Genomic DNA, 16416 nt, shown 5'->3' with positions numbered 1-16416 from the left:
AATTGTTCACTTCATGAAAAAAAAAAAAAAAAAAATATGGAGCTAAACTCTATCACTTAAGAAAATGACAAAGAACAACATCATAAACAAAGATGATATTATTTGAATTTTCTTATTGAATTCTTTATTTCCTGATGATATCCAAAAATAAAATATCATACATAATTTTCTTGCATAACACAAACTGTTCACAAAATCTGACGAAAATTATTATAACCAAATTCCGGAAAAAAAAAAAAAAATACTTTTGATTATTGAAAATCAAAAGAGACACTTCAAACTGAAAAAAAAAAATCCTCCAGATTGTTTAGATTGTTCCAAGACGGTTGCGCGTATTCCGGTTGTCAGACAACTCGACCGGTGGACAACTCGACTGACAGGTAAGACAACTCGACCGCTTCACTGCAACGTCAGTGAGACAACTCTACATGGTGCCAAGACGTGAGACGGATGAATGACCGACCTACATACAGCATGCCCAGTCTGATCGAAAAGTCGACTTGTCTTACGGTTGGAAACCGTACCAGCCGTCGAGTTGTCTGACAGGTCGAGTTGTCTCTGAATCGTCGAATTGTCAGACTGTCGTGATGTCTGAAGGACGAGTTGTCTTAACTCCCTTATAGGGGAAAATGATTGCATCACAAAACTGCATTTGACCTTGGATTCACTCTTTAAAACTAACACACCAACAAAATTATATATGTTTACTATACCATATTATTTGTTCACCCTTTTTAGCCTAAAACAACACATTGACAATATTTCCCATAATACTGTTTTAACTTGTAGAACAACATTCAAAATATAAATTGTATTTTGTTTTGTTGTCATTATAATTAAACTTATTATACATTTTGTATGGACAATTAAAAGTTTCCCTTTGGTTTTTTGAACAGTTAGATTGTTTTGATCCTAAATGTACAATATTAATTATCTGTGAAAATTTCATTTAAAAACAACGGTATTTTTTTTGAGATATCAACGAAAAATCCAGAGTCCACGCAAGAAGAATAATCCCTAAAAGGAATACACATTCTGAAAAACATATTTGACAAAAGCATTTCAATGATTGAAATTTTGGGTATGGAAACTGATATCTTTTTCAATTTAAAGGAACATTACAGAATTGGTTTTTGCTAACAAAACAGTTGCTGGCAGTGTAAGCACTTTGTGTAATCCTAGATATACATGTAAGATATACATAAACTGACACACCTGTACAAGTTTGAGATTGATTGGCCATCTGGGTCATGAGAGAATAGTAAACAAACGATTACAAATTTTGCATTGTATCGATGCCAAAATAAACATGAATAAAACGCTCACTAAGCGATAAACTCCAAACCCGAAGTTAGATTATTTATTTCTCATCAAATATGACATTTCAGACAGAAATATTTCAAAGGATCTTTTCAACTATCATCATACCGTGTAAGTTTTATGTAAATCTGTGGTCTTCACGATTTTTGTTTCTTACCAATTCTGTAATGTTCCTTTAAACCACATTGCTTCAAAGTAAAATGACTTTCAAAATGATTTATACTATCAAAAGGTTTTTGTTGCCTTTAATTTTAAGAGTTAATTCTCACGCAAATGCAAACCTTCCCTTTAATGGCATTTGACCCGATTGGAAGTTACTCAAAATAATTGCTAGCAGAAAAACTTTCTTGGTAACGAGCAACAGAGAGCTGTTGATAGTACAACACATTAGAAACGACTCCCTCTGAAGTAACACATTTTTTGAGAAAGAGGTAATTTCTCACGCAAACCTTTGAATTAAAAAGCCTGAAGCCCCTTTAAGGCATTCAAAAGCACACAAAATAATTGTACAAGTGTTGTTTTTTCTTCCATTATTCTCTTGCAACTTCGACGACCAATTGAGCTCAAATTTTCACAGGTGTGTTACTGGTGAGAAAACTGGGCCCAACTTCATGGCTCTGCTTACCGCCGAATTCTGCGCTTACAAACACGATTCCCCGCTTACGTGCTAGCCTGGTAAGCGCAGAATGCCTAGTAACGTGGAGTACGTACGCGCAGAAGCCAAAATACGCCGCTAACCCGTGAAATAAGCTTGCCAAAAGCACAGAATTCCCTGCTTCAGTAAGCACCGATTCTGTGCTTACGGTAAGCAGAGCCATGAAATTGGGCCCAGGTCTTTCAAAAGATTCCCCTATGTGTATGCCAGTGTTGTTGATGCGAGTCAGTGACTCAAACACGGGTCAGACTCAAGTCGCCAATTTAACTGACTTGAATTGAGGAAAGAAATGACTACGTTACAACACTGGTGTTTGCCTACCCACACACTGAATGGACAAACCAGACACTACCTATATGCAGTAAAAAAAGAGGTGATTTTACCTCGGAATCTGTATCGTTCTGGGTCATTTTGACCGAGATTTCAGGTCAAGCTGACACAGAAAAGGATCAGACACCATGCGACCCACATCAAACCTGACCCGAATTGAGTATACAAAAATTAATATGGTACAAATTTTAAGCCCTGCTATCAAAACCCTACTAGCATGGCAGCATTCACTGTAATTCCTGAGATAAAAACACTGTACAAAAAGTTAAAAAGTTTTACATTTACATGTTCACCAAAAAATTTACAAAATAGTGACCTTTTTTTTACAAAAAGGTCCGTAAAATACAAACTTTGGTATAATTATAATACATGTACATAATATACAAAATATGAATTATTGTTTTTCACCATTATTGGCCAAAGTTTTCCTGAAAAGTGGAATAAAATTTTGGCCTGAATGAACAAGTTTATCCGACATGAAGATAGAGGTCATGTATAATATGGCGGCTACAGCTACGGCTACGGCTACTACATTGTAAGCCTGAGTGACTAGTGAAGTCTATTACTCGACCAATCGTGCCTCAAAGTAGTCGCGACTTCGTTTTAAAGACACTGGACACTATTGGTAATTGTCAAAGACCAATCTTCTCAGTTGGTGTATCTCAACATATGCATAAAATAACAAATCTCTGAAAATTTGAGCTCAATTGGACGTCAGAGTTGCGAGACAACTATGAAGAAAAAAAAACACCATTGTCACACAAAGTTGTGTGCTTTCAGATGCTTGATTTCGAGACCTCAAATTCTAAACTTGAGGTCACGAAATCAAATTCGTGGAAAATGACTTCTTTCTCGAAAACTGCGTCACTTCAGAGGGAGCCGTTTCTCACAATGTTGTTTACTGTCAACCTCTCCCCATTACTCGTTAGCAAGTAAGGTTTTAAGCTGATAATTATTTTGAGTAATTACCATTAGTGTCCACTGCCTTTAGAGGATTGGAGTACTTTTCATGATAAAAAACACATGTCCACAGATTAACATTCAACTTACACTGTTTTAAGATAATGATAGTAGAAAGTTTACCTTACAATATTACTTGCTGAGGTGCTAAAGTTTATGAGAAATGAGTAAAACAATGTCACGAAAATAGGTTTATACATGCTTAAATAATTTTCGTCATTTGAGAATTTTTTTTTCTCCGTGACTTGTTTTACTCATTTCTAAAAAACTACAGCACCTCGACAAGTAATATTTTAAGACGGTGAAATACTTAAAGGGAAACTTTCTACCATCTTTATTTTCAAACTGTAAGCGTTTAATGTAAATCTGTGGACATTGTGTTTTGTGTCCTGCAAAAAGTACCAAAACCTATTGCGACATATTAGCGCAGTCAATTCAGGTATTATATGAACTTAGACTGAGGAATGGAAGACTTAAGGCGCATTTAAAAACAAAACTGAAACCATCGTCAGGTTAGGCTTGGCTAAAAATTGAGTCATTCATGGGTCCGTTGTTCGATTAGCTTCCTTGGTTCAAAACCCAGTCATTCAACTCGCATGCCCCTGAGCAAGGCATTTAACAATAATTGCTTCATATTAAGTTGGTAAGGCAGTGCATTCTGCTCTACCAGCCAGGCTCCTAGTGGATGACACCCATGCCTACATCCTTATGGACTGTGAATCGGGTAACCCCGTTTCAGCCCCAGGAGTAGGCGGCTCCTAGTGGATGACACCCATGCATGCCTACATCCTTATGGACTGTGAAGGGGGTAACCCCGTTTCAGCCCCAGGAGTAGGTGGCTCCTAGTGGATGACACCCATGCATGCCTACATCCTTATGGACTGTGAAGCGGGTAACCCTGTTTCAGCCCCATGAGTAGGTGGCTCCTAGTGTATGACACCCATGCATGCCTACATCCTTATGGACTGTGAAGGGGGTAACCCTGTTTCAGCCCCAGGAGTAGGTGGCTCCTAGTGTATGACACCCATGCCTACATCCTTATGGACTGTGAAGGGGGTAACCCCGTTTCAGCCCCAGGAGTAGGTGGCTCCTAGTGGATGACACCCATGCATGCCTACATCCTTATGGACTGTGAAGCGGGTAACCCTGTTTCAGCCCCAGGAGTAGGTGGCTCCTAGTGGATGACACCCATGCATGCCTACATCCTTATGGACTGTGAAGCGGGTAACCCTGTTTCAGCCCCATGAGTAGGTGGCTCCTAGTGGATGACACCCATGCATGCCTACATCCTTATGGACTGTGAAGCGGGTAACCCTGTTTCAGCCCCATGAGTAGGTGGCTCCTAGTGTATGACACCCATGCCTACATGTACATCCTTATGGACTGTGAAGCGGGTAACCCTGTTTCAGCCCTATAGACCATGTGACTTTTGTTGGAGTGAAGGAGCCAACCCTGTTTCAGTCCCAGGAGTAGGAAGGGACAGTTGACTTGGGTTGTGAAGCCCAGATCAGTTGAAGATGCTATGTCAGATTTTAGGCCGATTTGTCCACAGTTTTTTTATTTAAAATTCAATAGGTATTTTGATGGGGGTCGAGAAAGTTACATGCTTTCATTTGAGCCATTGCTCGTAAAAGTCTGCCAATTATTAGTAGCAGTGAAATAAAGTGCTCAAAATTAGTTTTTGTCAAGATCCCAACAACATATCACGTGACCAATTCTTATGTGTTTTATAAGAAACGTTTTAAATTTCTGTCATGGTTCCTGACCATTAAAAGTAAAAGTTACCACATTTAATCGTTAGAGTGGCTGATACTCTTTGAAATACCATTCACTCAAAAAAATCTTTCTTTTAATGTTTGGGGCCAAAAATCTGACATAGCATCTTTAAGTATAGCTCTCACCTTGAAGTGGCCGTCCAGCCCTGTGATGTTAGGGTACCCAACCCAATCCAACGAGGCTAATCTTCCGTTCGACAGAGTCCTTTGTTTTCACTCTCAAATTCCTTACAGACTGAAGGGGAAGACCTGATACTTCAGGAGGCAACGAAGGCGATCACCTCCATGCCCCCGGTCATTGCCTTGATGCCCTTGAAATGCTCCAGTAGAAATCTACAATTTCCTCATAGGGTGCCCTTTACCAAAGAAACAAAATGCCTTGGTGCCCTTGCCCTTTCAAAAACGGAAGTACAGTATAGAGGCCTGAGGAGGTAACCCTGTTTCAGCCCAAGGAGCAGGTGGCAACGTTCCCTGGCGACAGTTGATTTGGGTTGATAGTTCAAATCAGTTTAGTGTAGCCCAGACCTTGAAGATGCCGTTCAGCCTTGTGATGTTAGGGGGTCTTGAAATGGAATGCTTTTCTACTGAACCTTAGACCAGTACACACTCTCTCCAACTAACCAAACTGAAAACTCAGTTGTTCAGTCATTTATATAGCCTTAAAGGCAGTGGACACTATTGCTAATTACTCAAAATAATTATCAGCATAAAACCTCACTTGCTAACGAGTAATCGGGAGAGGTTGGTAATATAAAAAGTTGTGAGAAACGGCTCCCTCTGAAGTGACGTGGTTTTTCGAGAACAAAGTAATTTTCCACGAATTTCGAGACCTCAGATTTAGAATTTGAGGTCTCGAAATCAAGCATCTGAAAGCACACAACAACGACTGACAAGGGTGTTTTTTTCGTTCATAGTTATCTCGCAACTCCGACGACCAATCGAGCTCAAATTTTCACAGGTTTGTCATTTTATGCATATGTTGAGATGCATCAAGTGAGAAGACTGGTCTTTGACAATTACCAATAGTGTCCAGTGTCTTTAAGTAGCGTCATTAGCAGAGTTCTGGGTTTTTTCTAAGTTGATTTGGGTTGGTTTGGGTTGATAGTTCAAATCAGTTAAGTGTAGTCCTCCTGTCGAAGTTGCCGTCCGGCCTTGTGAGGCGACTATCAACACCAACTTCTTTCTTCGTTCTTTGTTTACACTCTCAGAGTGTGATTCGTCTTTTTCTGATTACCCTTGACGGAGAGTCAACTTCGTCCGTGGAACTTCGGACCGGCTGGCCAACGTGGGCCACAGTCCTTGTCCGTTTGCTGTAGAATAAAATATACGCCTGGCACTTTGTGACATCATCGACTGCGCACAGCTCAAGGCGAGAGTCGTTGCAATGAACCCAGAAACCTGCAATTGAAAGTAAGGGAATGTCAATGTGTTTTTTTAAATGTATTATGTGCATTGGACATACAGGTAGGTTTGTACAGTGAACATGGTGAATGAATGTCTACATTGTTCACCTACATTGGATATTGGACATTCCAGTAGGTTTGTACAGTGAATGAATGTCTACCTTGTTCCTCTATATTGGATATTGGACATTCCAGTAGGTTTGTACAGTGAATGAATGTCTACCTTGTTCCTCTATATTGGATATTGGACATTCCAGTAGGTTTGTACAGTGAATGAATGTCTACCTTGTTCATCTATATTGGATATTGGACATTCCTGTAGGTTTGTACAGTGAATGAATGTCTACCTTGTTCCTCTATATTGGATATTGGACATTCCAGTAGGTTTGTACAGTGAATGAATGTCTACCTTGTTCCTCTATATTGGATATTGGACATTCCAGTAGGTTTGTACAGTGAATGAATGTCTACCTTGTTCATTTATATTGGATATTGGACATTCCTGTAGGTTTGTACAGTGAATGAATGTCTACCTTGTTCACCTATATTGGATAATGGACATTCCAGTAGGTTTGTACAGTGAATGAATGTCTACCTTGTTCATTTATATTGGATATTGGACATTCCTGTAGGTTTGTACAGTGAATGAATGTCTACCTTGTTCATTTATATTGGATATTGGACATTCCTGTAGGTTTGTACAGTGAATGAATGTCTACCTTGTTCACCTATATTGGATATTGGACATTCCAGTAGGTTTGTACAGTGAATGAATATCTACCTTGTTCACCTATATTGGATATTGGACATTCCTGTAGGTTTGTACAGTAAATGTTACCTTGTACATATTAGATATTGCACATTCAAATAGATTTGTACAATGACTATCAATGTTACTTTGAACTTGGATATTCGACATTCCCGTTTGGGTTTGTACAGTGAATGTTACCTTATACTGTACATCGATATTGGATATTGGACATTCACATAGGTTTGTACAGTGTAATGTACGTCTAGTTTGTAAATCAAAATTGAACGTTGGACATTCACTTAGGTTTGTACAGTGTGTCTACATGTACGATGTGTACCATGTACGTTGATATTGGATAGAGGACATTCCTGTAGGTTTGTACAGTGAATGTTACCTATATTGGATATTTTGACATTCACATAGCTTTGTACAGTGAATGTTACCTTGTACATCGATATTGGATATTAGGGACTTTTCGTTTTTGACGACGGATGGTTCTGCGACGGTTGTTCAGCTAAACGTTGTCGTTTTCAGCACAACGAAGATTCATCCTAAGTACTGTCGTAGAAATTAACGGACGACCGTCCTCAAAGCCGACACATGCGCAGATGACGCCAAATGTCATCTTTACCGTCGCAGAACCATCCGTCGTCGAAAACGAAAAGTCCCTGTTGGACATTCCAGTAGTACATCGATATTGGATATTAGACATTCACGTAGGTTTGCACAGTGAATGTTACCTTATACTTGATACTGGATATTGGACATTCACATAGGTTTGTACAGTGAATGTTTACCTTGTACATCGATATTGGATATTGGACATTCCAGTAGTACATCGATATTGGATATTAGACATTCACATAGGTTTGTACAGTGTGTTTACATGTACATGTACCATGTTTACAATGTACACCGATATTGAATAGTGGGCATTCCTGTAGGTTTGTACAGTGAATGTTACATATATTGGATATTTTGACATTCACATACGTTTGTACAGTGAACGTTACCTTGTACATCGATATTGGATATTAGACATTCACATACGTACATGCACAGTGTATGTCGACCTTGCACAGTGTACATCGATATAGAATATTGGACATTCCAGTAGTACGTCGATATTGGATATTAGACATTCAAATAGGTTTGTACAGTGTATGTTACCTTGTAAATCGATATTGGACATTCCAGTAGTACATCGATATTGGATATTAGACATTCACATAGGTTTGTACAGTGTATGTTACCTTGTAAATCGATATTGGATATTAGACATTCAAATAGGTTTGTACAGTGTGTTTACATGTACATGTACCATGTTTACAATGTACTTCGATATTGGATAGCGGACATTCCTGTAGGTTTGTACAGTGAATGTTATATTGGATATTTTGACATTCACATAGGTTTGTACAGTGAACGTTACCTTGTACATCGATATTGGATATTAGACATTCACATACGTACATGCACAGTGTATGTCGACCTTGCACAGTGTACATCGATATAGAATATTGGACATTCCAGTAGTATGTCGATATTGGATATTAGACATTCAAATAGGTTTGTACAGTGTTTGTCTAGCTTGTACATCGATATTGGATTTGGACAGTCCCGTAGGAACGTACAGTGAATACAGTACCTACACTGTAACATGTACATTGATATTGGATATTTGACATTCCAGTAGTACGTCGATATTGGATGTTAGACATTCAAATAGGTTTGTACAGTGTTTGTCTAGCTTGTACATCGATATTGGATTTGGACAGTCCCGTAGGAACGTACAGTGAATACAGTTCCTACACTGTAACATGTACATTGATATTGGATATTTGACATTCACAAGGGTTTGTAAAGTGAATGCATAGAGCTATACACGTATATATATTGACTAGTGCGCTAACACCCCGCTATACACGCACTAAGGTTTTGAAGCCGAGTGGGCGCATCCATGTTTATGTACAAAACAATACGAAAGCTTGAAACTTTGTACGGCAATTGTACGGATATTTGCATGATAGTGCGTTTGTTCGTCATCAAACCCCAAAATGCAGCAAACGTGAACGCACAATCTGCTGATCAGCATACAAACTGCGAGCGTCATGTGCGTCATGTTTAAAAGGTGCGTATACTTTTTTTAGAACATCAATCGAGTCGAACTTACGCCTTTCGTAGCGCGGACGCACACAAATGTGTATGTGAGCGCACACGGCGAAGTAAAAAATAAATTCGCGGCAATGTGTGTTCTCTTACTGTATAATAAAAATTGTTCCGTAGTCACGCACCACATCAAACATGTCTGCGCCCAGGGTGGCTTCAAAATGCAAAGTTAGCACTCTAGTCAATATTTAATAGGCAACTGAAACAAAAATATAGTATTTCCGTCCACAAAACGGCCTTTTACCAACATTCTGAAAATCTTGCCAAGCAACTATGAGAAAGTTGTTGCTACTGTAGGTACCTTTAGGTGGGTACTTCACATGGATGCTTTAGTTGACATGATGTTTAATTTATGTGCTACAAGCTTAAAGGGCATCTAGCTTATTAGTGCAGTTTAGTGAATTTTCACCCATATACATGTACAGTGTAGCTCTATGAGTGAATGTCTATCTGGGGTCTTTCTCAAACCACGGCTTGGGCTCCGGCTCAGGCTTAGGCTCCGCGCGCTGTGTGCGCAGCTCGGCCTTTAGCCTGCATTTAAAGCGCGTATTGCTGCTTGTACCCGCACGCGGAGCCTGAGCCGGAGCCTAAGCCGAGGTTTGAGAAAGGCCCCTGGTACCTTGATACATGTACCTTGTACTACATTGATATTTGATATTGGACGTTCCCAAGTTCCTAAATTTCTCTAGTTGCCCAGGCTTACTCTGGACAACTCTACACACCTACCTCCTTCAGTATTCCAGCAATACGCCGTGTAATGTCCAGATCCAAATCTAGCAATGGAAGAGAAAAACAAAGAAAAGTAAATGGGTCTGGGTACTTCTTGCACGACACAAAACACAAGGCATGAAACAAACGTTTTACATGCCAAAACAAACTTTTGTGACATTTAACGTTTCAACTACCTCGCTCTAGTCATCGTCAGGTGAACTTTGGGAGTGTCGAATTCAAACTCTGGTGTTTCTGATCAGCAGAGTGTGGGTTCGATTCCCCAGCTGTGACACTTGTGTCCTTAAGCAAGACACATAACCATTGCTTCATCCTTCGGATGGGACGTAAAGCCGTTGGTCCCATGTGTTGTGTAAAACGCATGTAAAAGAACCCAGTGCACTTATCGAAAAGAGAAGGGGTTCGCCCCAGTGTTCCTGGCTGGATTGGCAGCATATTGCGCCACAGCACCTTGTAAACCATTACATGGCGTTTAAGGATTAGGTCTTATATCTCAAAAATTCACCCCACCCCTTGCAGTAATAATACCTGGCGCTTTGTATCCTTTGGTAAAAGGCGCGTTATAAATACGGTTATTATTATTATTAACTTTAACAGCTGATTTGTAGAATATGAAGGAGATTCTTCCTAAGCATTTTGGTACATACATGTAGAGGGTTAAAAAGCACTGTATATTCAGTACCGAGTTCTGTATGTGTAGAAAAAAAACTACGTGCAAATCATTCAGAAAGAAACCAAAAAAAAAAAACGCATTTCCGGTTAAAAACATTGAAATCACATCCCTGCTTACAATGGTTTATGAAGTTGGGCCTTACATTATTTGGTTTGTGGTAACACCATGTGTGTATCTACTTGCCAGGTAGAGTTAGAGAACTGTCTTTCTTTATTCTACTACCGCGGAGTAGATTTATCGGATTGTTTGACAGACTTCTCGGTTCTGAAAAGACAGTCCTGCTTTTTAACTACTACCCGGGCGAGAGGTATAGAAAATTGGCTGGGACTACTACTTTAGCTTATAGGATCGATATTAACTGTACTACCGTTGAGTCTTGAATTGGTGTCAACGTTTTGTTGGTATAAAACATGGAACGAGATTGGATGATAAATGCTTTGTGGTTTGCAAAGATCGTGTTCTTGTGCAAAATAGTTATTATAACAGTGACGAATTGATCCATAGTACACATTCAGAGAAACTTACCCTCTCCCATGGTGTATGACGACAGTCGTCAAGTCATAGATGAAATCTTCATTAGTCAGTCTTCGTTCATCTTCCTTAGCAACGAAGCAATACGGCCGCATGTTCAGCTCTTCATCAAAGTCAACATGAACGTTGATCTTCTCTCTGTGATTCCGTCCGCACCATCTGCGGAAGAAAAACAAAATTGTTGTTTAAAGCCATTGGACCCTTTCGGTTCCGAAAAAAAAATAAAAGTTCACAGATTTACACATAATTTACAGGGTTTACAGAAGGTAATGGTGAAAGACTTCTCTTGAAATATTATTCCATGAAATGCTTTACTTTTTGAGAAAACAGCAAAGCAATATAAATTCTCGTTAACGAGAATTACGGGTTTATTTTAAACACATGTCATGACACGGCGAAACGCGCGGAAACAAGGGTGGGTTTTTCTGTTATTTTCTCCCGACTCCGATGTCCGATTGAGCCTAAATTTCCACAGGATTGTTATTTTATATAAGTTGTGATACACGAAGTGTGGGACTTGGACAATACTGTTTACCGAAAAGGTCCAATGGCTTTAATTCAAATGAACATTACAGAATTGGTAAGAAAGAAATAGTGAAGATCACAGATTTACATGAAACCTACACGTTCTAATGATGATGAACAAGTAGAAAACATCCCTTGAAATATTTCTGTCTGAAATGTCATTATTTGGTGAGCAAAATGAGATGTTTGACAACCCAGGTAATATATATTTTTTTCATTTTAGAAGAGCATCTGTCTATGCTTTAATGCTGTTCAAACCCATGTTGATATACCTTCTTTAGTTAAAAAATGGTTAGAGTACGAGATACGAGAGAAAGAAACTCAGAAAAAAAGAGTTTGTTGCTAGTTTTAAACCCTTTTAATTTTATTTATAAGGAAGGAAGTTAGCAATATAAAACAAGATTCAATTTGGCATTTAAACTAACAATATTTTGTTTGAAAATATCACCCCTTTTTGCCTGTTTTGGCTAGTTTCTCTGACAAACGATTCATATACTACAATCACGCAGTCACAATTAATATGAGGGTTAAAGGCAGTGGACACTATTGGTAATTGTCAAAGACTAGTCTTCATAGTTGGTGTATCTCAACATATATGCATAAAATAAACCTGTGAAAATTTGAGCTCAATCGGTCATCAAAGTTGCAAGATAATAATGAAAGAAGAAAACAACCTAGTCACCCGAAGTTGTGTGCGTTTAGATGGTTGATTTCGAGACCTCAAGTTTTAAATCTGAGGTCTCGAAATCAAATTCATGGAAAATTACTTCTTTCTCGAAAACTATGATACTTCAGAGGGAGTCGTTTCTCACAATGTTTTATACCATCAACCTCTCCCCATTACTCGTCACCAAGAAAGGTTTTATGCCAATATTTATTTTGAGTAATTACCAATAGTGTTCACTGCCTTTAAAGCCATTGGACCCTTTCGGTTCAGAAAAAAAAAAGTTCACAGATTTACAAATAACTTACAGGGTTTACAGAAGGCAATGGTGAAAGACTTCTCTTGAAATATTATTCCATGAAATGCTTTACTTTTTGAGAAAACAGCAAAACAATATAAATTCTCGTTAACGAGAATTACGGATTTATTTTAAACACATGTCATGACACGGCGAATCGCGCGGAAACAAGGGTGGGTTTTTTCGTTGTTTTCTCCCGACTCCGATGACCGATTGAGCCTAAATTTTCACAGGTTTGTTATTTGATATAGAAGTTGTGGTACACAAAGTGTGGGACTTGGACAACACTGTTTACCGAAAGGGTCCAATGGCTTTAAGAGTCATTGCTGACTGCAAAAACTGCAACTAGGATCCAAACTCATGGGATTACATGTAGACTTTGTAGACTTCACAGACACTGCCAGAAAAACAAACCCCTTCTCTAGCGACAAGTGTAACTAGGTTATTGTACGTGCCCTTCACAACACACAGGACCAACGGCTTTACTCCCCATCCAAAGGACGAAGCATCAAGGTTAAAGGAACACGTTGCCTTGGATCGGACGAGTTGGTCTATAACTGAGCGTTTGTAACCGTTTTTTATAAAATGCATATGGTTGGAAAGATGTTTTAAAAGTAGAATACAATTATCCACACAAGTTTGCCTCGAAATTGCGTGGTTTTCCTTTTACTGCGCGAACTAACACGGTCGGCCATTTATGTGAGTCAAAAATGTGACTCCCTTAAATGGCCGACCGTGTTAGTCGACGAGGTAAAAGGAAAACCGTGCAATTTCGACGCATGTTTGTGTATTCTACTTTTACAACATCTTTCTACTCATATGTATTTTATAAAAAACAGTTACAAACGCTTTTCAACGTGTTCCTTTAAGTGTTTTACTTAAGGACACAGGTGTCACGACTGAGACTCAAACCCACACTCTGCAGATCAGAAACACCAAAACATCCCACAAATGATGTCATAGTATTGTAATTTTAATGCGCGCCGTTAGCGTCAGAAGTGTAGCTGGTTTTTCAAAACCCTGAGGCTACTTCTTTACCCTTCATTAATTGCAACAAGGAAAAAACATTTTTTTGCTCACCCGGCGGACAGATATGACTCGCCCGCTGTTTCAAAAGTCAACTTGCCAAAGTTGGAGATCTTAAAATGTCGGAACTGAAAACCAAGGCGTTTTTTCATAGTCGGAATTCCGCCAAACTGTGGAGAAGTCTGTTCCCTGATGGAACCCACCTGATGAACCTCTTTAAGTGAAGACGCAACACCTGGGGCAGCTTAGTGAGGAGCAGTCTCTTTGCTTTGTGGCATTGGTACGAAACTCTGGTTTGACCGAAGCGTTCCATCTCCTACTAATACATCGCTCACACGCGCACACCTTAGCGTACACTTTCCAACGATCGCAGCCACAATAAACCTAGCGGAAATCTTGAATTGTCAAAAAAAACTCTTTACAAACTTTAAAACAATCTCTCTTTCGGATTTTACTACAAATACCCCTCATTTCTTGTGACTAAAAAAAAATTGTTTTGATTCGCCTAGTATGACACACCCACGCTTCAAAAGTCAACTTGCAAAAGTTGGAGATCTCAAAAAGTCCGAACTGAAAACAAAAGAAAGTCGAATTCCACCAAACGGTAGAGAATTCTTTTCGCTGTTGAACCTACCTGAATCTCTTGAGGTGAAGACGCAACACCTGGGGTAGCTTTGTGAGGAGCAGTCTTTTTGTTGCCTCAGTCCGAATCTCTGGTTTGACCGAAGCGTTCCGTCTCCTACTGTTACATCGCTCACACGCATACACTTTGCCGAGATTCTCTCGCTCCGTAAACTTTGCCAGCATTTCCGTCAGAGGGCAGCTGGCTTCAGAGAGGCTGGTTCTCCACTCGCTAAACTGATATCTAAGATTAAGAAGAGATTAAGATTAGATTAGATTAGGTTGAAGCAAGACCAAAGGCGAGCGGATCCACTGTGGGGCTGGGTTACTCAAACTAATTGTGTTAAAAGTTGAATGGCCTCTTGACTGTGTTCTTTCTCTCTGACATTTGATACTTCTTATCATTTAGCTGTGTCTTGGATCAATGCAGACTAGACCATTATTTTGATAAATCCAGGGGAAATCTGTGGGCGGCACAATGGATTTTGCTGGTCAAATGGAGTGCTGGTCATTAATTTGTGAGCCCTGGGCAGGCCCACCCAGCACTGCCCACCGTGGCTACAACACATATTTCAGCCAACTTTTCACCATAATCTTCCAGCATGTTGAAGCGTACACAGTCAATTACTTTATAATTGTATTGAGAAAGTTTAATCCCTCTTTAAAGGTGGTTCCGTGCTTCGCAGTTTGTATCGTAAACTCTGATGTGATCCAAGTAGACCGCCAACATTAGACTAAATTGCTCAGTCGGTAGAGCGCCGGCAAGCAAAGTGTACATGTACATATGTATTCTAAGTGACAGATGCAATGTAAAAATGCTGTGCAGATTAAATCATCAAGACTCTGTGAGAGTCACTGTTATTCAGGACTCAAGTCAGAGTGTGTTTTATTAAGACTCCTGACATGTCTCAAACTATAATGTTTAAAGGCAGTGGACACTATTGGTGATTACTCAAAATAATTATTGAGCATAAAACCTTACTTGGTACTGAGTAATGGGAAGAGGTTGATAGTATAAAACATTGTGAGAAACAGCTCCCTCTGAAGTAATGTAGTTTTCGAGAAAGAAGCAATTTTTTACGAATTGGATTTCGAGACCTCAAGATTTAGAATTTGAGGTCTCGGAATCGAGCATCTGAAAGCGCACAACTTTGTGTGAAAAGGGTGTTTTTTCTTTCATTATTAATATTATCTAGCAACTTCGATGACTGATTGAGCTCAAAGTTTCACAGGTTGTTATTTTATGCTGAGATACACCAAGTGAGAAGACTAGTCTTTGACAATTACCAATAATGTCCAGTCTCTTTAAGCAAAGGGCGCACCTCTTGGCGGTCGTTATACACGGTACATAAGAAGTACTGGGTATGTTACACACCATTTTTATATTTCCACGAAATGACCACCCTTTTATCAAATCCTGGATGAAACCTTGCATATCCTTAATCTGGCAGTTAAATAAGTTTAACATTTCCCCTGGGGGTTTCCCTAGAGTTTAATTAACTCACCTTTCAGGAAACTCTAACGACAAATCTCCGAGCGGCTCAAAGGTATTCGATTTGTTGAGGCAGTTCAGACACGTCACCTGACTGACAATAGCGCCCTCGAAGCTCTCCGTTACGATATCTTTAGTTGGTACTAATGCCCCGCTGGTCATCCGAACGAGGGGCGCCGAGGCGACACACTGGAGCTCAGAGTGGACCTTGTCTAAAAATTCACTGTAACACAAGAACAGAAAATAAAAGTAAAAACAAATAGTAAATGGCATAAAGTTTGGACCCTGGCAGAGTCTTTCTCGACGTCTAAATGACAACACAAAAAACATGTAACATGTAACAGCTACAGTGAGTGTAACATGTTCATGTATTTCCACTTCACTAATTTCCAAAATCTACCCTTAATGAACATAAAATTATGTCATCTTTTCATACTCGTTCTGCAGATTATTAGATTTATTAAATTAAGTATAAACTTCCTAGGTTTTAAGTT

At 39.3% G+C, this 16416-nt stretch overlaps 1 protein-coding gene across 1 annotated transcript in view; it reads right to left on the bottom strand.

Moving 5' to 3' along the window:
• Positions 1-202: 202 nt before the first annotated feature.
• Positions 203-16416, bottom strand: part of LOC139943043 (ubiquitin carboxyl-terminal hydrolase 44-B-like) — a 28152-nt gene continuing 11938 nt past the window's right edge. The window contains exons 9-13 of the mRNA XM_071939858.1: positions 15936-16145; positions 14444-14674; positions 11291-11455; positions 10090-10136; positions 203-6438 (exon numbers count right to left, since the gene is read on the bottom strand). Coding sequence (XP_071795959.1) covers positions 6245-6438; positions 10090-10136; positions 11291-11455; positions 14444-14674; positions 15936-16145 — 847 coding nt within the window. The 3' untranslated portion in view covers positions 203-6244. The remainder of the gene's footprint in view (positions 6439-10089; positions 10137-11290; positions 11456-14443; positions 14675-15935; positions 16146-16416) is intronic.

This window comes from Asterias amurensis, chromosome 10 (assembly GCF_032118995.1).
Source record: "Asterias amurensis chromosome 10, ASM3211899v1".
Classification (NCBI taxonomy): domain Eukaryota; kingdom Metazoa; phylum Echinodermata; class Asteroidea; order Forcipulatida; family Asteriidae; genus Asterias; species Asterias amurensis.
This window is presented reverse-complemented; position numbering and strand designations above follow the sequence as displayed.